The sequence below is a fragment of the Gopherus flavomarginatus genome, chromosome 5 (genome assembly GCF_025201925.1).
Source record: "Gopherus flavomarginatus isolate rGopFla2 chromosome 5, rGopFla2.mat.asm, whole genome shotgun sequence".
In the NCBI taxonomy this organism is placed as follows: domain Eukaryota; kingdom Metazoa; phylum Chordata; order Testudines; family Testudinidae; genus Gopherus; species Gopherus flavomarginatus.
The window spans coordinates 49,690,580-49,713,134 of record NC_066621.1 but is presented as its reverse complement, the minus strand read 5'-3'; the positions used below and the strand labels follow the sequence as shown (position 1 = coordinate 49,713,134).

Genomic DNA, 22,555 nt, shown 5'->3' with positions numbered 1-22,555 from the left:
ACAACCTACCTCTTGTGATAGTAAACTCTCGTGAGACGGATCCCTGCAGAGGGACAGGGAAAGGTGTTGTAGAGGGAGTAAAGAGGTAAAATGGATAGATCTGTAAACCCTATCGGTCCGATGTTATATGTTCCCAGGTGCTGTAGAACATTGCCAGATGGTAGCCAAATCAACGGATAGTGGTGGTCAGCTATAGCGTTTGGGGGAGTGATCTATTGACGCTTTGACCAATATATCAAAATTGGTGCTTGGAAGTCGATGGCTAGGATGTCGAAGATTGTGGGCCAGATGGGTTATGCCTCGGAAACTTAGTTTTCTTCCTCTGTGGCTTGTAGTAGCACTGAGTCGGGTATTGGGAGGTGCGTGGTTTATGCTGAGGCTGCGGACTATATTTTCTCTTTTGTGCTGGCATGTAGATGCCCAGTGAGAAGAGAGTGGCCCTAGAATCCTTTAGTGTGTGAAGAGAGGAGTCCATCTTCTCTGTGAAGAGCTCAGTGACTTCAAAGGGAAGGTCTTCAGTGTGAACTGCACCTCTTTCGGGCAACCTGACAGATACAGCCACCACTGTGGAAATGGACCTGTCTGTTGTGTTGGCTGCATTAACTGCAGATTGTAGTGCTATCTTGGTCACTAATTGTCCCTCTTGAATAATGGCTTTAAATTGGTCGTGGTGTGACTCAGGCAGCTGTTCAATAAAATTGTTCAGTTTTGAATAGTTTCTGTAGTCATATTTCACCAGTAGGGCTTGGCAATTGGCAATTCAAAATTGTAGTGTGGTCGAAGCCAAAAAGGTCCAAACGCTTCCAGTCCCTATCGTAGGGAGTAGACCTCATCTGATGTTGACGGCCACGAGAATTAACAGCATCCCCCACAATGGAGTTGGGTGGAGGGTGGGAGAAGAGGAATTCTGTCTCCCTTGGTGGGATATAATATTTTTGTCCGCCTGCTTGCAGGTAGGTGCCACTGATCCTGGGGTCTGCCGTATGGTTTTTGTGGGGTCCAGGAGAGCCTCATTAATGGGGAGGGCAATTTTTGAGGACAAAGATGAATGGAGTATGTCAAGGAGTTTGTGGTGGGTGTCCTTGACTTCTTCTAGTGGTATCTGAAGAGTGTCTGCCACTCTCTTCACTGAGTCCTGGAAGAAGTTAAAATCATCAGCCAGAGAAGGTGGTAGAGGCATAAAGGCCTCATCTGGGGAGGAGGAGGATATGGTCACCTCTTTCTCAGTGCTGCCCTCTGGTTCCACCACGATTTCTTCTGCAGGTTCAGAAGCTCTGGATGCCGCAGCTGAGGGGGTGATTCTCAAGGGTTCTTGAGTGGGGCTAGAAGCTCGAGAGGCATGAAGGCGATATGCAGCCCAAGGGTCCCAGTATGGCTACTGGAGTGGTGGTGGCATAGAGCCCAGCAGTGGTGCCCACGGTTGACCATACCAGGATGGTGGTGGTGGGGCCATCTGAGGATATGCTCAGGGACTCTGTTGGTATTAAATATCAGAGGGGTAGCCCTGTTAGTCTGGATCTGTAGAAGCAGCAAAGAGTCCTGTGGCACCTTATAGACTAACAGACGTATTGGAGCACGAGCTTTTGTGGGTGAATATCCACTTCGTCGGATGCATGTTGGTACTGGGAACCATAGGGCGCCTGGAAGGCATACTGCAATACTGCCTCCTCTGGTTTGCTGTCCGAGTCTGTGAGAGCGGCGGAGCATCGCAGGGCAGGGCAGCGGGGAAGACTCCTGTGCCAGATGAAGACTCAGTGCAGAGGTCTTGGTACCGAGGAGACTCTGGTATGTTGGCTACATGGAGATCCATCAGTGCCACTGGCGGTACCTGGAAGGATGGAGATCTAGCTCACATCAATCTGTCTGGTGCTGCAGGGGGCGTCGATGATGGTACCAATGGAATACTGCATACCAGTAACATCTTAGAGGAGTACTTACTCCTGTCCTTGTCCCCTGGTGCCACTGACTCAATGCCTGTGCCCATTGGATCCATAGGTGCATCACTGGCACCTGCCATTGTAGATCTTCGTGATCCTTGGGTACTGGGCTGGGATTGTCTTGGTGCCAGTGGTATCAAGGACACTGAGCATGCCGGAGATCATTTATGGCTAGCTCGGGCTCACTGTGGGGACTTCTGAGAGGGTTCAGCGGCTGGTTTCTTCAATCCATAGCCTTTGGATGTTGAGGGCTGTGGGAAAGACCCACGTCTGCCAGGTGACTCTTGGTGCAGGTCTGGAAAGGGTCAGAGGACTGCCTCCATGAAGATGATCTTCTGTCTCAGTTCCCTGTCCAGACCAGGGCCTGAGTTGGTGGCAGAGACCACACTTTTGTGGAATGTGACCTTCCCTGAGTCAGCGAATGCACCAGGAGTGCTTCTCTGTGACACTGATCATCTCTTTGCAGGAAAAGCACTTCTTGAAGCCCAGTGAACTGGGCATACCATGTTGGGGAAAGGGTCCCCAATGAGAAAAAGTGGCAAAAAATAAAGTCTTTTTTTTAAATTATTTCTTCAGAGAGAAAAATAAGAAAGAAGAATAAAACTACAATTACAGCTACATACTAGGAGACTAACTGGCTACAGAAATGTAAAGAGAGAGTAATGGTTGTAATGGACTGAGAATAGCTCCATCTCTAGCCAGGGGTAGTTGAGAAGGAACTGAGGAGGGTTAGCCTGCACTCACTGGCGAGCCTTGTAGCTGGGCCTGAGGTGAGACAGGGATGTCCTGGCCTAATGGACACAGCTATGGAAGTTTTCAGATCAGCACTGCAGGGACACAAGTATACTACGGTGGAGCACCCGTAGGGACACTACTTGCAGTAGATCATGAATTCCATGCTCTAACCATCCTCCAAGCAGTAAAAGAATCCCACTGTCCAGGAGGGGGTAAAAACGCAACCTACTTCAGCAGTTATCTGCACACATGTGCAGAGACCATTTGTTGAAAGCTTCTGTATCTAAGAGAAAAGAGATGCACAATGACTGTCAATGCTGAGAAAATAAGGATCTTTTAATCCCAACTCCACTCTGCACTGTTCAGCTTGACCTTTTTTTCTCCAGGTGTCCGTACATTGCATCAATCACCCAAACGCATGCAGCCTGTCAATAGACAGGTTGCAGATATAAGAAAAAAGGGCTCACACATGAAAAAGACTCTTTTCACTCAGCCAATAGGAAACCTGAGGTCTGATCCCACCCCTCACTGAAATAAACTAGGAGTCTTCCCATGGACTTCAACAGGACCAAGATTGGGTCCCTGATTATTACCAGTAACTCTTTTTCCTCAATTAAATCAGAATGCATTGGCTATAGAAATTCTATTCCTGTCTGTCATCCCACACTCCCTTTACTGCCCCTCCCTTGCAAAGAAGGCTGGCTTGCCAGGACACTTGGGGCTACCCTCTCAGCTGGTGCAAACTGGATTTCAATGGAGTGATGCCCACTTATACCAGCTGAGGATCTGGCCCACAGCAGGTAGCTGAAGATACATGGTAGCCAGCTCCACCCAGCACCTATGACAAGCCATCTGGTGGCCATTGTTCACTACCCTGGGCAGGCTCTGTCCCAGAGGAGGATTTGGAATCCAAAAGAAATTACTGCCAGGTCTATTAAACTAACCCTTGAACGCCGAGGTCTCACTTCTTGAAATAGGAATTCATTCCTCCAGTAACAAGCTTGGTCGTATGGTCGATATGGGATTATTACATCCATTCAACACACATTCCTTGGTTCAGTGATTACACCCTTATACTGCTGTGACATTAAGGGGGGTCACTGCTGGAACGTGATTTTCAAAAATAGTTTTAAACACTCTTCCCTTGCTTGTAATACCCTATTAAAAACCTGGAAATCACATTTAACTCCCTTCTGGATTTGCCCTTTTCCATTTGGAAAACATTGATTTTTTTTTCTTCACTTGAGCCAAGATTAATGTGTCTTGTTTGTTTGACAACAATTTCAAACTATCTGGTACCTTGTCAAGCCAAAATAATTCGGTCTGTGGACCAATATCACTGGTGGGTGTAGACAAGTAGGACCTATAAAAACAATAGCTATTATTGTTTGGACATTTTTTAAATTAAATTTCTTGGTGAGGTTTTAATTCAAAATATTTAGAACCTGGAGGATTTTATCCATCAGATTATAACAGTTTTGAAGCAGGTCAAATTTGGAGTCTACAAACCTGGATTTTGCCACTCTATATCAATTAAATATTATAGAAAAAGGGTTGTTTGTAATTTAATTTTTTTTTAAGACTGGAAAGGGGGAAAAACAGAAGAAAAGGGGGAACGAGGAAACCAAGTAAATGAAAACCATTCCCTTCTCAGTCAAGTGCTGATAGCAGGCACCACATGGGCAGCAAAGTTTAGAGCAGGGGTAGGCAATCTATGGCACGTGTGCCGAAGGCAGCAAGCGAGCTGATTTTCAGTGGCACTCACACTGCTTGGGCCCTGGCAACCAGTCTGGGGGGCTCTGCATTTTAATTTAATTTTAAATGAAGCTTCTTAAACATTTTAAAAACCTTATTTACTTTACATACAACAATCGTTTAGTTCTATATTATAGACTTATAGAAAGAGACCTTCTAAAAACATTAAAATGTATTACTGGCATGTGGAACCTTAAATGAGAGTGAATAAATGAATACTCGGCACACACTTCTGAAAGGTTGCCGACCCTTGGTTTAGAGTGACCTCTTATCCGATTCCAGTCTCTTTGCACTGTTATGCTGTCTCCAAACATTTCTCCCCCCAAACTCCTTCCCTTCCATTTCCCTTCTGACTCCCTGGGAAAGCCAATAATACCTACAAATATTTTTTATTTTCATAAACGTCATGCAGCTTTAAAACGTGGGGGTGTTCTATCAACTTCAGGATAGCTATTTCCCGCTCCACCTGGAAGAGAAAAGAGAAATAGAAGAGAAGGTTAGAGGACATGTCGTAGGTTACATTAGAAATCATAACACACATTGTCCCCTCTTACCCATTTCCCACCCTTCTGACCCTCCCTTTCATGCACCAACGAGCAAACAAGCAGAAGCTATAATAATAGTACTTAGCATTTACACTGCACGTTAGAAACCATTAATTCATCCTCACCAACTCCTCCCCTATAAAAGTCAGTAAATAATACTATTCCTATTTCACTAATAGGGAAACTGAGGCAGAGGACTAAGTGGCATGCCTTGCAGAACCTGGCACTTGCAGAACCTGGCACAGAATGCAGGAGGTTCCTGGCTTACAGTCCTATACTCAGGCCATGTCTCTCAAATGACAGAAGGTCTAACCCATCATCCCAACTCTGACTTAAGTGGGCCTTGGATGGGCCCCATTGTGCTAGGCATTGTACATACACATAGTAGGAGAGAGTCAGGGCCCACAGAGATTACAGTCTAAACAGAGAAGACAGGCAAGTAGTGGTAGAAAGGAAGTACTAGCATGTTACAGCAGGTGAAGTAAGATGCAGAAAGAGCAAGGGATTTGCCCAGTGTTACACAAGAAGTCTATGGCAGACTCAGGAACTGACCACAGATTTCTGGAGACCCAGTCCAGTGTTTGAATCACAAGACCATCCTTTCTCTCAATCCTTGACCTATCCAAAACATGGCTACTCTGAGGACTTGTCTTCAATGCAGAGTTAACTGTAGTTATAAACTGAGCCTTGCCCTCAACTTGAGTCCTGACCATACACAGAAACCTTAACTCAAATGTGATGGTGCTTTTAAACAGAGTTGGTTGGCCCCCTGAGAGTACAAGCTGCAGCTCAAGTTAGCACAACTCACCAACAGCTAATACATTCACCCTGTGCTGCTAATACAATCACTCTGTGTTGCTCCATACTGCAGATAGGCTAACTGATGAGGAGTTAATTAACCCACAGTGATTGTTTGTGGGAGTGTAGATAACTCTAGTTAACTCTGCCATGAAGAGAGAGCCTGAGGCAGGCAGTGTACAGGCAAAACAGGTGCAAGACCAGTTTTCAAAAGTCCACCAGGGCAGGATTAGCCAACCATCCAAAAGAAGAATGGAATCTAGCTAGACTTACCCCCGTCTCCCCCAAAATACTGTAACTGGTTACCCCGCAGCCATCATCTTCACAATCAAAACACACTGCCATGCTGTGCCAGAGCACCAATCCCCTAGTAACCTGACAATCCCCCAGGAACTTCTCCCTACATAGCTCTATTTCTTTGTGCCTCTTAACTTGCTGAGTATGCTCCTCCCCCAACCATTAAGTATAGAACTTCTCCTCCTGACAGACAGGTAGAGCTTTCTGTATGGCACTTTGGGAGCTGTAGTTCTCAAGCCTTAGTGATGAGGTCATGTCTCCCAGGGAGAAACCAGTGAAACTCTCAGCCTCTCTGACATTGGAAGAAAGGGTACATGTGCCTTTGGGATAGTCCCTTTCTGATTCTTTCAAGGTGTTTATTCTTCTCTGCAGAATCAGAAGCCACTTGATAGATCCACTTCCACACTTGTGATCTCAGGAAATATCTATTTCACAGCTACGGGGGGTGGGGGGAGATATTAGCAGGCTGCAGTGGAATCAGTGAGATTCCACAAGAGAGAGAGACACACCACACACACACACATTGTTTGTGTGTAAATATACATGTAGTACTGCAATTCTCATAGAACTCTCCTATGAACCAAGCTTCAGTGACACACATTGCTTAGTGGTGATAACTCATAGACATCACCTTCCCATCACCACCACTAAGCAGGAAGCAATTCATGAAAATAGAAATCTGCACTATGCAGTTTTATCATACAGCAATTTCCCAAAAATGCAGCTATTCTACTACTGTGAAGAAGCTGGCTCACCCTGACCCCTTCCACAAAGACCTAATGTCCTTCATCTCACAAGATACCTGTTGATATTTGGAGAGGTCTCATCAAGTGCTTGGCACAACACAGTTGCATTTAAGGAAAAAATACCCCCTAAGACTCATTCATCTTTAGGAAGATTTCTCTGAAATCAATTCCCCCTTCTGTCTCCAAGTCAGCACTTCGGAGAAAGGAGCTGCCCAAATATGGTGTGGCTTGCCACAGTGATAGTGATTTGCAGCTACTAGAATGCAAAATCCCTCTAACGCTCAACGGCAGCTCAGCCTATCTGCATTCACTCCACCCACTTTCCAAGGTCAGGTCAGATCAGACCAGGGAGGGAGGGAGGGATTCCACAGTCAGTAACCAAATTGCCGGCCTTTCTGATGACTGCCTGATGAACCTGAACACATACCCACCTGTCCATGACAGAGTCCATCACTAACATTACAACTTATTCCCCATTCTATGTTTTAGCTGGGGAGGTAGGCAGGAGGAGAAAGTGATTTTCTCCTCATGGACACTCTTGAATCACTATTCTATATGAATAGCAATAGTTCTAGCTAATAATACTGCAAACACGTGTCCCGCTTCTGCTAGCGTTGGGGAGATGCCACTGCTGTAAAGTACATCCACGGAGCAGCAGGGCTCTTCTATGGGGCAGTACTGTGTCCTCTTGCCTCCACAGTGCAAACATCCTCTTGCACTTTGACAGACAGATGGCTCAGAATGAGGGTCTGGCACACCCTCAGATGAGGAGATAAATGGAGTGAACAGAGATTGGAGGCATGCAGAGGACATGCACCTGACTGGTCAGAGGGCAGACTCCATCAGGCAGAAGAAAAAACTACCAAAACCTGATGGACCATTAATAGGAGGGGAAGGCAAGATCAAAGATTCAGACATATAACATCTCAAACACCCACCGCAAATGAGACGAAACCATGCAACCATTTTCAGGATGAGAAAATAACTCTATTGTAGGCTCACAAGGTCATGCAGAGTGTCTCCAGAGCTTGGTATTGGCCACACAAGCTTACCTAACTTTTCAGCGCAATTCTATAGCTCTATAGCACTGTGCATACAGACACATGCACAATGACCTTTCCGTACATATATTTCCCAGGGCTGAGTCCCCAACACTAGACACAGAAAAGCTCCTCAACTTTTCAGCACATTCCCAAAGCTCAGTCACTGGCATTCAACACACCAGCTTTCCAGGGCTGAGAGACTACCACCACACAAACAACAAAGCTTACCAGGGGATGGAGGGAGGGACAAGGCATTTCATGAGAAGTGTGATCACTATACTGGCTATGGAACTAAACAGTTGACCTTATCTCCCTTTATAGTCCTCCCATTAGCGGCTCCCATGACTGTGAAGGATGCTACACCTTGCAGTTGACAAGCCCTGTGTTATCTAATCACAGGAGAGAGTCACTGCTTTTGAAAAAAACCCTGTTGTGGTGTCTCTGGCCATACATCCAACATGAGTGAGTGATGGATGGCAGCACCCACCCAAGGTACTGTTTGGCTACTATTCGAATGCGTGAGCAGATGGGGGCATGAAGAGGTAGAGATTTATGACAATGTCACTTGGAGGAAAGAATTCAGTTATATTACTAGCTAGTCTTCTTGAAACAGGCGAAAATAAGACATTAAAGCAACTATTCACTTGCTACCTCCACAGTCTTATACTTGGAAGCACTTCTTTAACATGGCTTGTGCTGGCTTCAGCAGTTTTGGTGCAGGCCTAAGGAGGGTCCCATGTTTATTTTTGCAGGAAAATGCATAATAACCTTCTGGCATCTGAATTCTGACGGGGAATTTGGGTGTATGTACATTCAGGCTTCAAATCTGTGGAGAATGCCAGGCTCGACACTATGCAGTATTTCAACACAATGAATGGCAATCTGCCGCAGGATCACACCGCTGCACTGCAGTCAGCAGTCCAGTCTACAAGGCAGCACTTCCCACTGGTTAGAGTAGGGGGCTGGGAATTAAAACTTTCAGACTCCAGTCCAGAGTTTGCCACCAACTTTCTCTGGGACAGTGGGCAAGTCACAAGAGCTCTCTGTCCCTTACCTTCTCCATCTGCAAAATGAGGACAATAAAACATACCTGCCTTTGGAGAGCACTTTGCAATCATCCGATGAAAGGTTCTTTATGAGTGCAAAATATTATATTTTTATTATTGTCTACGTCAGGATGCTATGTAATGGAAGTAGGCTCTGAAAGCTGTGTGTGCTAGGAAGCTAGAGAGAATGACACAATCTCTGTCCAGCAGCCTAAATATAGCTTACCCTTGGAACTGTTACAGCAGAGTCCTACCCTCCTCCACTCCATGGCACCACAGAGCTGCAATGAACCATACTGAATTCTCAACTTACCACTGCAATACTGAGCGCCTCTCCCAGACACCACTCTCCCACTCCCACAATAATTGATATGGGTGAGACACAGCATGTAGCTCCGAATAGTGGTTCGATTGATGCATGGATTAGAAGGGACTAGTAGCACTCCACATAGTTAGCAAACAAGTGGCCCAAGAGCAATAAAGCAAAACAGAACTGGCCTTAAATAGGGCACCACTCTGCCTTCTTCTCCTAACCTTTGCCAGCTACTGGGCACACTTTTGCGCATCCCTGGGCTAGCAGAACTCATGTATCACTGCCCAGCTCTGAGCTGGCAAGGACAAGGCAAGGGAGACCCCTGTGGGGGTATCTGTTTTAATGTGGATGCAATTATTAGAGAGCAGGCCAAGCCTAGAATAGTCTGTGAGTCTGCAGTAAATGAAGAACACACAATAACATTTGTATAATAGTCTTTAAAAAAAGAGAAATGCATCTGTCACACAAACTCTGGGTTCCATGAGAGATTTCCAAACACAACCTGAGTGCCCTCACCTTGCAGCAGACTATCTCTGTGCAGCACCCCAAACCCTCCAAGCTGGGGAGAGAGGTTACAAAAGTCTGTGCAAGGCCAATAGAGCCACACTGCTGACTTGTGACCTTGCAGGTGCTAATCACTGGTTTTTAAGATCTATGCAGGAAGCTGATGAGCTGTCAGGATGCTCCAGTAACTCGGCTAATAATGGAGCCCAGCATGAGGGCAGTGTAACCCTTAGCAGAAGTAATGTAAAACCTACACTTGGCCCCCTCCGCCTCTACTTCACCCCCCAGAGGGACTCACATCCCTTTGGGTTTAAGCCCATTTCATCTGAATAGTTCTTGGTGATGAGAGGCACTGCACTCTTTCATCTCTTGACTCACAGCACACTGTGAACGAATGTAGCTATGAGGCTGGGACAGGAGCCAGCAGGAACCATGGGTGGGATCTGTCCAAACAGTACAGAAGAATTGCTTTTCATTCACATTCCTTTGCCCAGTATTTATGATTGTACCACCTGCCTGAAAAGTGGAGCTGCATGCGTTTGCTAAATGGGCTGGATGGCTGTCAAGCGTTACAAGATGGTAGCTTCTCTGCAAGCTCTTCTGAAACGCTACACAGTCACCTTTAGCAGCTATACTTCCCGTGAATTGCAGCTGATAGACCTATATTTAGGATGCTGGGGAAGGCAATTCTTCTCTCTTGCTGCAGAAGTGCACCAAATCATGCCACAAAGCTGAGCTCCTATTCTTTTCTCCACTGATGGCAGTGGGTCCTATATCATGTAAAATGCAGACCTGAGACAGCAGCAAGAGAGAGCAGGAAGAGAAAGAGAGAGAGAGGGAATAAAGCCATGGTAGGATGGTAGGCTACAGGTTGCCCTACTTCCCCTAACTATTGCTAACTTGGGGTGTTTGGAGTTTTGCCTGAAATTTTGTTTAGCGTTGACCCTGCTTTACTTTAAAGGTAATTAAACAATTATTAGTGCCTCGCATTGCCCCTTAGTGACTGGTGATGGACATGGGCCAGGAAGTTCAAATCCAGATCTGAACTCTCCCAGAATTCGGGGATGTTCAGATGTGGAGTGAACTTCAAAGGATTCAGAATTTTGGTTCAGCATCCAAGCATTTTGGATGCTGACCTGAAGCTCTTTGGGCTAGAAATCTTGCAGTAACACGGGGCCAGATCCTTCACTGCATAAAATCTAAAGGATGTGCAATCAGTCAAAATGAAACATCAAGAATCCTCACGTGAAACAATCTCATTGGTTTCAACACAGTTCCAGAACTTGAGGAGGAGATCCGCTGGTTTGTTCTCATAGTGTGATTCCAAGGTTCTTAAGGGAACAGGTTTGGTTTGGGTTTGGTTCTTAGTTCATCTAATCTGGCTCATGGTAGCCCCTGCTCACAACTGCTGTATTACACCAGGAAGTTCAACACACATCGTGCTCCATCACAAGCCAGACGGTAACATGTTCCCTCATGGCGTTTAGACTTATTTGCACCATATGTCTCTTTAAATAGCATCAGGTTTTCATGCATGTGACACTGATGGGAGCTGACAACAAGTGGATTTATTCATTCAGTATGTGGGATTATCTACTGCCCAATGGTACACAGCAAAGTGGCTGACGTGCAACTCTCTGACAACACTCAGCAGAATTAGCCCCTCCACGCCAGAAGCCAACTATCCCCTCTGTGCATCCCGTTGTCACCGGTGATCATCATGTCACAATTGCCATCAATAAGGAGTTCAGAACAAAGGACACAAATCAAAGAGACACTGTTGAGGACGACTGACCCAATACTTGACCTGTCTTTCTTTTCCCTCCTTATCATTTTTAAGTGCTGTTTTCTTCTTTTGCCAAGAAGCAAAATGTCCCAAAGCAAAATGTTCCACTGCTATTTTTCTGAGGAGGAAAAAAACCCACCTGCAGCAGCCCAGCCACCAAGAGCAACCCAGCAATGGCAAACCAGAGTCTTCATGATCCAACACTCACGAGCTACCCTATAGCCACCATCAAGCTAAGATGTGGGAGCCCAGCACTCACAGCCACTACCAAAACAAAGGTCACTTCAGCAGGTGCCTGAGTTCCTTCCGACCACCACATTCATCTGCGATCCAGGGCTCATGACCAGTCCTTTAACCACCAGTCACTGTCCTGGCCAGATCAGGTATTTATGTGTTAGGCAGCCCAACATGTGCAACAAGCATGACAGCTCCAGTGCAAGAATGCACAGAGGGGAGTAACTTGGGAGCTCATATTCCTAGCTTATGTTAGCAATGCTGACATTTCCAACGGTTGTGGGACAAGCACTTTCAGTATGATGGTGTGCAGAGGTGTGCGATGGGAAGGAAAGGCCCAGCAGATGCACTGAGTAGAAAGGGACTGTGCGTGCATTGCACGCACACAAAATATAAATGGAAAGTTTGATTTAAAGTATATCTTTTCACAAGAGCTGAGATGGAGATGCACAGACATTAAGGATTTTCGAAAGGACAGCTGCAAATGCATGGAGAGTGCGCCTGACACCACAGGCAGGGTCTGAGAAGAGAGGGGAAGACAGGAAGCTCCTAATTCTGGAGGCAGGATATGGGGTGGCAGGGAGGAGATAAGCTCCTAGCAACCTGGGCAGATTTGGGGGTAAGAAGCAAAGCTCCCAAAAACCCAAGACAACATCTTGGGGTGGGTGGAGGGCTTCTGATGGCCTTGCTAAGGAAACCATAGGGAAAAGAAGCTTCTGATGGCATAAAGATGAATTGGGAGAGTGAAGAGATGCTCACAGTGATATGGGATGGATCCCTTTGCGGTAGCATTCACTGTCAGTGCGATGAGGAGGAGGAAGAGGAAGGACAAAGAGGGAGAGAGAGGGGATGAAAGTGTTTTTTAGAAAAGCCTAAAGAAACTGACTCTTTAGCACCACCTACGTGTCCAATTTAGTCTCTTATTATGTCACTCTCCCTCTCCGCTTCCTCTGCTCCACCAATCACGCCAGCATTGTTCATCTCTGTCAGTGTCTCAAACAAATGTACCCATGATGTCAAGTATCAGAGGGTAGCCGTGTTAGTCTGGATCTGTAAAAGCAGCAAAGAATCCTGTGGCACCTTATAGACTAACAGACGTTTTGGAGCATGAGCTTTCGTGGGTGAATACCCACTTCCTCAGATGCATGTAATGGAAATATCCAGGGGCAGGTATATATATGTGTGCTAGCAAGCAAGCTAGAGATAACGAGGTCAGTTCAATCAGGGAGGATGAGGCCCTGTTCTAGCAGTTGAGGTGTGAAAACCAAGAGAGGAGAAACTGGTTCTGTAATTGGCAAGCCATTCACAGTCTTTGTTCAATCCTGAGCTGATGGTGTCAAATTTGCAGATGAACTGAAGCTCAGCAGTTTCTCTTTGAAGTCTGGTCCTGAAGTTTTTTTGCTGCAGGATGGCCACCTTAAGGTCTGCTATAGTGTGGCCAGGGAGGTTGAAGTGCTCTCCTACAGGTTTTTGTATATTGCCATTCCTAATGTCTGATTTGTGTCCATTTATCCTTTTCCGTAGAGACTGTCCAGTTTGTACCCATGATGTCTCCCTTGCACCCTCCCAGAAGTAATCGATAGGGTTGTGACAAAGTGGGAATTTTGGTAATATGTTCATGAGATCTGTGCATGCCTTAGTTTCCCTCTGTGCTTTGTGTGGCTTTGCATGGAGAGTAAAGGGTTGAAAAGCTGCTCTTGGGGCAAGGCAGGGGACATAAGGTGTTATGTCACGTAACTGTCCAGGGTGGCATGAAAGTGTCCATTAAAGGACTGGTTGAAACCGACCAATATCAGTGGAAGATCTGGAAAGACAATGGAAATCCCAGTGGACCAGACATTCACAGCTAGCAACCAATGACCAATAGGAAGGAGACTTCTCCCCACCTCTCCGCAGGGATGCAGAGCAAAGACCCTAGATGGAGAGCAAAGGCGAAAGGTGTCACATGGCTAGGTTAAGAGCTGCCTTTGGAGAGAGACAGACACACACCTGGGACTAAGGACAGAAGAGACAGAGACAGATAGAATCACTATGAATCAGGTGACTAATGTTTTGAAAAGGCTGCCTGGGGTTTCTGGAGCCATGGGGGGAGACAGCATTCACTGGTGCCTGAAGACCCAGTTCTGATGTCTTGGGGCCAACCCCTGTGGAACTGCGTGTGTTCCTGGGGCCTGGCACACTAACGGGATCACTCCCAAGGGATTGGTTACAGGGTGGGGCACACCTTCACATCTCTCCTTAAAAGCCATCTGTGGTGCCTATAAGAAACCAGCCAGTTAATGATGGTTCCAGGGGAGCCAGGCTAGGGTGACCAGACAGCAAATATGAAAAATCGGGAGGGGGCGTATGTAATAGGAGCCTATATAAGAAAAAGATCCAAAAATTGGGACTGTCCCTATAAAATTGGGACATCTGGTCACCCTAGGCCAGGCTAGCTGGAACCTTGGGCCAGATCATCTGCTGATGTAGACTGATCAACACCAGTGGAGGATCCCTTAATCCAATGATAGCAATAATTTGAAAACATGGCAAATATAGGTGTAAAATGTGTATGTATTCAACTGTACCCTACTTTGTTTCTGTCTCTTGTCTTCTTAGATTGTAAGTTCTTTGTATGTGCCTTTATCGCACCTAGCACAATGGGGCTCTGATCTCCACGCAGCGTCTGGCTGTTACTATAATATAAAGAACAACAACAACAATGTATATCAATTTTTAAAAAGGAATATCAGTCCCACACATCCATCTCATACTTGTTAATATACTTGGGAGATGCAGCCAGGTGACTGGACACTCAGTCTCTCAGTGCTCTAAGCAGGACCATCCTTTGAGATGCCTTAGGCCAGCATTGATGGAAGCAGACATAGAAACAACTCACAGTTTCCCCTTTATATCCCTTTTTAAAAAATGTGCGGTTGTAGCAGAACTGCAGCTTCCAGGGGGAAATCAGTGACATCGCTCCCAGACAAATGGCACTGCAGACCCTTAGCCAGGGTCTGTGAAAAGGCCAAGGGCAGTGCATGCACAAAATTTGTACTTGCACTTCTCTCCCTGCAATGAACAGGGACCCCAGAAGGGAGACCTGGCAGCCACTGACAGAGGAACCAGCTGCTGAAGTTGTGCCAGCCTGTGGAGCCAGCACTTCTGTCTTCAATGAAGCCCGACTGTACCTTCCAGCCCTGCCTTTTTTCCACAGTGAAGCTGCAGCAGTGGATCAGGCTGCAGTTCGTAAGTGTAACCCCTAAAGGTATGTCTACACTGCAGCTGGGAGCGCGCCTCACAGCCTGGGTAGACAGACATGCGCTAGCCCTGCTTGAGGTATTGTGCTAAAAATAGCAGTAAAGCCTGGGGATAGCATGGGTGGTGGCTCAAGTTTTGCCACCCAAGTATGTACCCTGGGGATCCGGGTGGGTTTGTCCTCAGGCAGCTACCCCAAGCTGCCACCTGTGCTATGCTGCTATTTTTAGCTTGCTAGTTTGAGCAGAACTAGCATGTCTGTCTACCTGTGCTGGGCTGCAGGGTAGACATACTCTTAATGCACCGGTGGCTCCAGGCACCAGCGCTCCAAGTGCGTGCCTGGGGTGGCAAGCTGCAGGGGGCGCCCTGCCGGTCCCTGTGAGGGCGCCAGTCAGGCAGCATTTGGCGGCATGCCTGCGGGAGGTCCACCGGTCCCACGGATTCAGCGGCAATTCGGCGGTGGGTACGCCAAAGCCGCGGGACCGGCGGACCTCTCGCAGGCAAGCCGCTGAAGGCTGCCTGACTGCCATGCTTGGGGTGGCAAAAAACCTAGAGCCGCCCCGTCTTAATGTAACCCCTCCCTAACCTATATTAGCACTCCCAGGTCCAACTTAGCAAAAGCACCCATTCCAGGAGCCAGTTATTTCAACCTAGGATGTTGAAACCAGTCTGTTTTATTCATAAAGTGAGTGTTCCAGGCACAGACTGTTTGAGGAATATACTGTGCACAGACACTGCTCCTTGTTACAGCAGTCTCCTGTGCAATGCATTCTCTTTTCTCTCTTGCACTGACTTTGCAATACAGGGAAAAGGATAAACTAGATTCCATTCCAACCTCTAGAAATCACTCAGGGATTAATTTGGCTCCTGGACATAAATACCCCTTAACTTTACTGGGAGAAGGGAGGTTTGGGATCTGAACCTAGATTTTAACTGTGCAGAAGGGCTGGAGTTCCCACAGCTGGGGCCATATTTTTCAAAAGTGATCAGTATTTTGGGTGCATATTGGGTGCTGATCTCTTTTGAAAAATTTGGTCTCAGCTGTGGGTGTTGAGCATTTGACAATCTGGCCCCAGACCTATAATTATATTGGGATGAACTACTATAATGGTATTAAAAAAAAACCTCGGTTCTGAACACTTCCAACCCTTGCTCTCACACATTTGCACACTTAGGGGTTAAAATCCAGATCTAAATTTTGAAGTGCAGGCCCACGTCTGCAATAAATCCTTCTTTAAGTGACCTTGTTGAGGTAGATTGGATGGCTCAGGTGATTAGCAACCAGCTTTGAATGATTTCACCTCTAGGACGCTTGCTTGAATCTGGCCAAGGGTAATAGTGCCCTAAAGCCATTACTATCAGCTGTTTGGTGACTCACTGTGAGATGAGTTCCATGGTCTCAGTCCAGTTCCCAGGTAAGAGGTGTCCACATTATAGAAACCATTAGTGCAATCACAACAACAAGGTACCCTTGCAGGTCCCAGCAGAGATGCAAGCATTTGGATACTGTGGTGACAGGCACTTCAGAAACACAGAAACTCAACAGCAGCCAAAGACTGAATTGGTTTGGAAACTGAACCAACCTCTCAGCCAGGGGCGGCTCCAGGCACCAGCACGCTAAGCACGTACCTGGGGCGGCAAGCCACGGGGGGCGCTCTGCCGGTCGCCACTAGGGCGGCAGGCAGGTTGCCTTCGGCGGCTTGCCTGCAGAGGGTCCGCTGGTCCTGCGGCTTCGGCGGACCTCCCACAGGTGTGCCGCCGAATCTGCGGGACTGGGGACCTAGAGTCGCCCCTGCTCTCAGCCCTCCAAGTGGTCCCTAACAGCTAACCTATGTTGTCTGGGGAAAGCTTGCGCTGCTGTTGTCAATAAATATGGCTTTAGTGTCCAGGATGGTCAATCCAGCAACTTGGTCAATATCAGCACCAGATTTCATTTAGCAAACAAATAGAAATGGCCTGCTCTTGCTATTGTGTTCCTCAGCTGTTTCCTTCCCAGAACCAGGAGAAACAGGGGCAGCACAAGAAGACAACACCCCATCAGAACACAACTTCTCTGCAGCCACAAATTGTAGCTCTTGCTTTGGGAGCTAATCTCCGCTGGTTGGCATCTCAGTGGATACTGCAGGACTCACCCCTCAGTGCTGAGGAGTGGCGTAAGCTTTGAAGCTAAGGACCCCAGCACCAGTTCTGGATGCAAATACTTTCTCTAAGGGCTTGTCTACATCACAAAGTTGCAGCGCTGGTGAGGGGGTTACAGCGCTGCAACTTAGGAGGTGTACACATCTGCAGGGCATCACCAGCGCTGCAACTCCCTGTTTGCAGCGCTGGCCGTACTCCCGTTTTGTCTCGGGTGTAGAGGATCCAGCGCTGGTGATCCAGCGCTGGTAATCAAGTGTAGACACTTACCAGCGCTTTTCTTGACCTCCGTGGAATAAGCAGGTATCCCAGCATACCTGAGGAAGCCTCTGGTAATCAAGCTGGTCTCCTTCCCCGGTTTGCTCTCGCGTTCCCCGAACCCCGAGCAAGCAGGTCTCCTTCCCTGCGGTTTGCAGGGTGGTTCGGGGAACGCGAGAGCAAACCGCAGCGAAGCTGGTCTCCTTCCCCGGTTTGCTCTCGCGTTCCCCGAACCCCTGGGCAAGCAGGTCTTCCCTGCGGTTTGCAGGGGGGTTCGGGGAACGCGAGAGCAAACCGCGGCGAAGCTGGTCTCCTTCCCCGGTTTGCTCTCGCGTTCCCCGAACCCCCGAGCAAGCAGGTCTCCTTCCCTGCGGTTTGCAGGGTGGTTCGGGGAACGTGATAGCAAACCGCGGCGAAGCTGGTCTCCTTCCCCGGTTTGCTCTCGCGTTCCCCGAACCCCCGAGCAAGCAGGTCTCCTTCCCTGCGGTTTGCAGGGTGGTTCGGGGAACGCGAGAGCAAACCGCGGTGAAGCTGGTCTCCTTCCCCGGTTTGCTCTCGTTCCCCGAACCCCCCTTGAAGCCACCCAACAGCGCTGCAGTGTGGCCACATCTAACACCACTTGCAGCGCTGGTTGCTGTAAGTGTGGCCACTCTGCAGCGCTGGCCCTATACAGCTGTACTAATACAGCTGTAACAACCAGCGCTGCAAAATTGTAGATGTAGACATACCCTAAGACACTTGCAACATCTGCTGACCGATCTGATATTAGGGACACAGGAAGCAGTAGCAATGCCTCAGTGCAGCCCACGCATTTTCTATTGGCTCTTACTGTGCCACAAGAGCTGCTAAACATGACACAGCAAGAGAAGGTACAGAGAGAGAGAAGCAAAATAGCATATCACTCCATCAGTCTCAAAGACATCTGTTCTCACCCGCTGCATCTCCCCAGGTTCATTCCACAACAAAGGACATTACAACAAACCTCCAGCCCCCCTCAGTGAAGACAACATTGTCCTCTGCCTTGTGTAAGCAACAGTAGCAGTAGCAAATTAGCCCATTGCTGCCATCACCATCCAAGATCTCTCCTGGCAGGGAGCTGAGTTTATCAAAGGCAGCAATGAAGAATAATTTTGTTTCTAGGTTATTTTGACTCTGCTGTTTCTCAAGTGCATCCTTCCCCTCCAGCCTCACACCCCTCACTCCTGGAGATGCCAGTGACATGCCACAGTCAATCAATATTAACAAGAGTTTCCAGGAGCTAGGGTATCCCCATAAATGAGAGCTTCTCAAAGTGGCATTGTGGAGAGCAGCTGTTGTATGTTTGGGAATAGAGGAAATAACCCTGTGATGTTTAGGGCATGTCAAACAACTGCTCTACATCACCCTGGCTCTCCTTCTCCTCTCTCTGGAAGCAAGCTCCTGATGCCCTTGGGCATGTCCTGGTGGAAGGGTCAATGAGGTGCAGCAAGTGAAAGAGATGTATTGGCTCCAGCCAAGCGAATGCTACCTGAAGACCTCTTCCTTCTTCCCTACCCCACACACAAAGGCAGACAGCTGTAAAAAACATCTATTTGTATTTCTGAAGCATTTCAAATGTAGCAAATTTCTCAATCCTTTTTCCCAGTGACATTCACATGAGAGACAAGGCTTTTCACATGACTGTGCCAGTGAAACCCTACAAGGCTTTGTTGCGATAAGCTGGGCAGGGGCACAAGAGGGCAGGATGAGGAACGGGGGGCAGATGTGAATCTCCAACCCCCCAAATGTTGACATGTCTCTCAGCACATTCCTCCTGTTTTACTATCAGTGAGTAGGAAGTATAATCATTGCTAGTTTCACTGGGAGGTCGGTAATACGATGTCCAGTGGCCAATTGACAACACTGGTATATGAGTGAATTTGCACAAAGCACAGAGCCTGAAAAACACTAGCACTTAATGGAAGCACCACATGAAGGTTGTCGTCCTGCTCCCAAAGAAACCCTCTTTAAATGGAAAATGAGGCAAACACTTGTATGTATGAGGCAAACACAGTGGTCACTGGGCATAAACGATGGAGCACATCATATCTGATTGTTCCCTTCTTTCTTTCGTCACGGGTATGAAGGATGTTCACCAGGTCACTGCTGCGGCAATGTGCTGGGTATCAAACCTAGATATAAATTTGTAGTCACTGCTACCTAACGAAGCCATACGGAAGAAGAAGAATTAGTAGTGAGTAGAAGGCTTGGTAGCAGGACTGCATTGAGGAGACAGGAGAAAAATATCCTTCCTGCTTCAATAGACTATACATAACTAACAATGGCATGACATCATATATAATTGAAATGGGAATGACCTACCGGGCCTTCTAGTCAATCCCCTGGGGGAAGAAAGCAGGATAGAACCATCCTATATTTGTCCAGTCTGGGTGGGATTTTTAAAGGCGCTCAGTGGCATTGGCTTGACTCTGCTCCCATTGAAGTCAGTGGGATGTTTACTACTATCTTCAATGAGAACTAAGCTAGTCCAACTCTGAATGATTTTGAAAATCACCACCCTTTAGTTTTAAACACCTAAAGTGCTGGGGCTTCAACCACACTTGCTAACTAGCAGGCTGGAGCTTCACAGAGGCTGCTGGGCATCTTTAGGCATTTGCTTTGCAGATCTAGTTCACACCAGACTGACTGGGCAAGTGGTCAATTTTCTGTCTTTCTGAGATCATAAATGGGAGAATGTCCCTGTGTCTTAGCAGAGACCTCTTTACCTTCATCAGAGCAAACCAATGCTGAAGAGACCACAAAGAACTTACTGCATGATCTTCTCCAGCCCAGACACACTGACTGCCAGCACTGAAGTATGAGTAAATTTCTCTCTTGAGCTACCCATGTCTGTTGAAAACAGGCTACAGGCACATCACAGATAGATGGCTGCAATGGAAACGCCCCAACCAAAATGCCATAAGCCAAAGAAGGATAGAGAGAAGAAGGCACTAGGAATGTTTTGTCCCATTTTCTTTACTCTACTATGTGCAGCTGGGAGTACTGCAGCCTCAGAATGGCATATGTACCCTTATGTGTCATTGTTTACCTGTATTTGCCCCAGACACCTGCTATCTACCCCTGTCATAAACAGATAGCTAAGGGTTAACGTCTCTTTCACCTGGAAAGAAGTGATCTGAAACACCTGACCAGAGGACCAATCAGGAAATGGGACTTTTTCGGATCTGGGTGGAGGGAAGTTTGTGTGTGAGTCTTTTGTTCTTTGTCTTGTGGCTATCTCTCTCTCGGCTATGAGAGGATCTCTGTTTCCTGCCTTTCTAATCTTCTGTTTCCCAGTTGTAAGTACAAAAGATCAGACAGTGATTTATATGTTTTTTTGTATTTACATGGTATAGTTGCTGGAGTGTTTTGAATTGTATTCTTTCTGAATAAGGCTGTTTATTCATATTTCTTTTAAGCAATTGACCCTGTATTTGTCACCTTAATACAGAGAGACCATTTTTATGTATTTTTCTTTCTTCTTATAAAGCTTTCTTTTTAAGACCTGTTGGAGTTTTTCTTTAGGGGGGAACTCCAGGAAATTGAGTCTGCTCACCAGGGAATTGGTGGGAGGAAGAAGTCAGGGGGAAATCTGTGTGTGTTAGATTTACTAGCCTGACTTTGCATTCCCTCTGGGTGAGGGGGGAAGAGAGATTAGCTCTCGGTACTTCTGTTTTCCAAGGCTGGAAACGGGGAGGGTGGAATCTCTCTGTTTAGATTCACGGAGCTTGCTTCTGTGCATCTCTCCAGGAACACCTGGAGGGGGGAAGGGAAAAGGTTTATTTCCCTTTGTTGTGAGACTCAAGGGATTTGGGTCTTGGGGTCCCCAGGGAAGGTTTGGGGGGACCAGAGTGCCCCAAAACACTCTAATTTTTTGGGTGGTGGCAGCTTTACCAGGTCCAAGCTGGTAACTAAGCTTGGAGGTTTTCATGCTAACCCCCATATTTTGGACGCTAAGGTCCAAATCTGGGACTAGGTTATGATAACCCCTGCATAACACACCCTGTTACAGAGTCATTTGTCCCCCTGAAGGGCAGAGAGCGCAGGATGCAGCCTTTGGTGTCCCAGAGAATTAGTTACTGATGAAGACAGTGCTTACAACTCAGAGGTCACATGGAGGGAGAGAGGAGAAAAGTTATAATGATAAACTAACTAGTTTATCTCCAGTCTCTGGGTATGTCTACACTACCTGCTGGATCTGCGGGCAGCGATCGATCCATCGGGGATCGATTTACTGTGTCTAGTCTAGACGCGATAAATCGACCCCCAAGCCCTCCCCTGTTGACTCCTGTACTCCAGCTCGGCGAGAGGTGCAGGCAGAGTCGACAGGGGAGCGGCAGCAGTTGATTCACTTTAGTGAAGACACCGCGGTAAGTAGATCTAAGTATGTCAACTTCAGCTACATTATTCACGCAGCTGACGTTGCATAACTTAGATCAATTCCCACCCCCCAGTGTAGAACAGGGCTCTGACAACTGCAGGGCTTGAGTGGACTCACTTGCCCCAGGTTCTCTCAGCTATTACTGAAGGGAGCTGAATCTGCATTAGAAAAGGAGAAGAAAATTAGAAGGATGAGGCTAGCTGGCACCATCTCCATCATCCCAACACATGCCAGGATTCTTTAGCACATGCATAGATATCCTGCTGCCTTTCCACAATACTTCCCACAATCTTTTACACCTATCAAATACTTACAAGTTACATTTGCAAACTTCAGGATTAGTTTGCAAATGATTTGCTCACCAAACCGGGGGTTAGACTTGACACAAACATTATCTGAAATGGATAGCTGGACTAGCTCTATCCCCCAGTACCTCTCAGCCCCTTCAGCCAGCATTCACATCTATCAGCTGACAAGTACCTTGCGCCTGGATGCTTGGAATACATGAAGCATGGGCCTGCGAGTCAGGGGAGCTGTACACAGTAATAAAATCTCATCAGGGTTTCGGCATCAAAAGGCAGAGGATGTCATCTTCTGTCTCAACAGCAAAGAAAACTAATTATATCTCTTCATACGAGACACAATTAGCTTCTCTCTCCTATGGAGAAAGCCCTTCTCTGAATGAGAAGCTTTTACTGCCTCCCACACAAGCAGGGAACGGGCGAAAAATCTGCTGCGGTTTGAAACCATGCTGGGAAAACCCAGCAGCCTCTTTAGATGGGAGGA

General features: G+C 47.1%; 1 protein-coding gene across 13 annotated transcripts in view; it reads right to left on the bottom strand.

Moving 5' to 3' along the window:
• Positions 1-22,555, bottom strand: part of BRSK2 (BR serine/threonine kinase 2) — a 493,899-nt gene that overhangs the window by 159,937 nt on the left and 311,407 nt on the right. For all 13 annotated transcript variants that reach the window (XR_007774500.1, XR_007774497.1, XR_007774499.1 and 10 more), the window contains exon 3: positions 4,808-4,893. Coding sequence is in view for 9 of the 13 variants with exons in the window: in XM_050953680.1 (XP_050809637.1) it covers positions 4,808-4,893 (86 nt within the window). In the remaining 4 variants the exon portion in view is untranslated. The remainder of the gene's footprint in view (positions 1-4,807; positions 4,894-22,555) is intronic.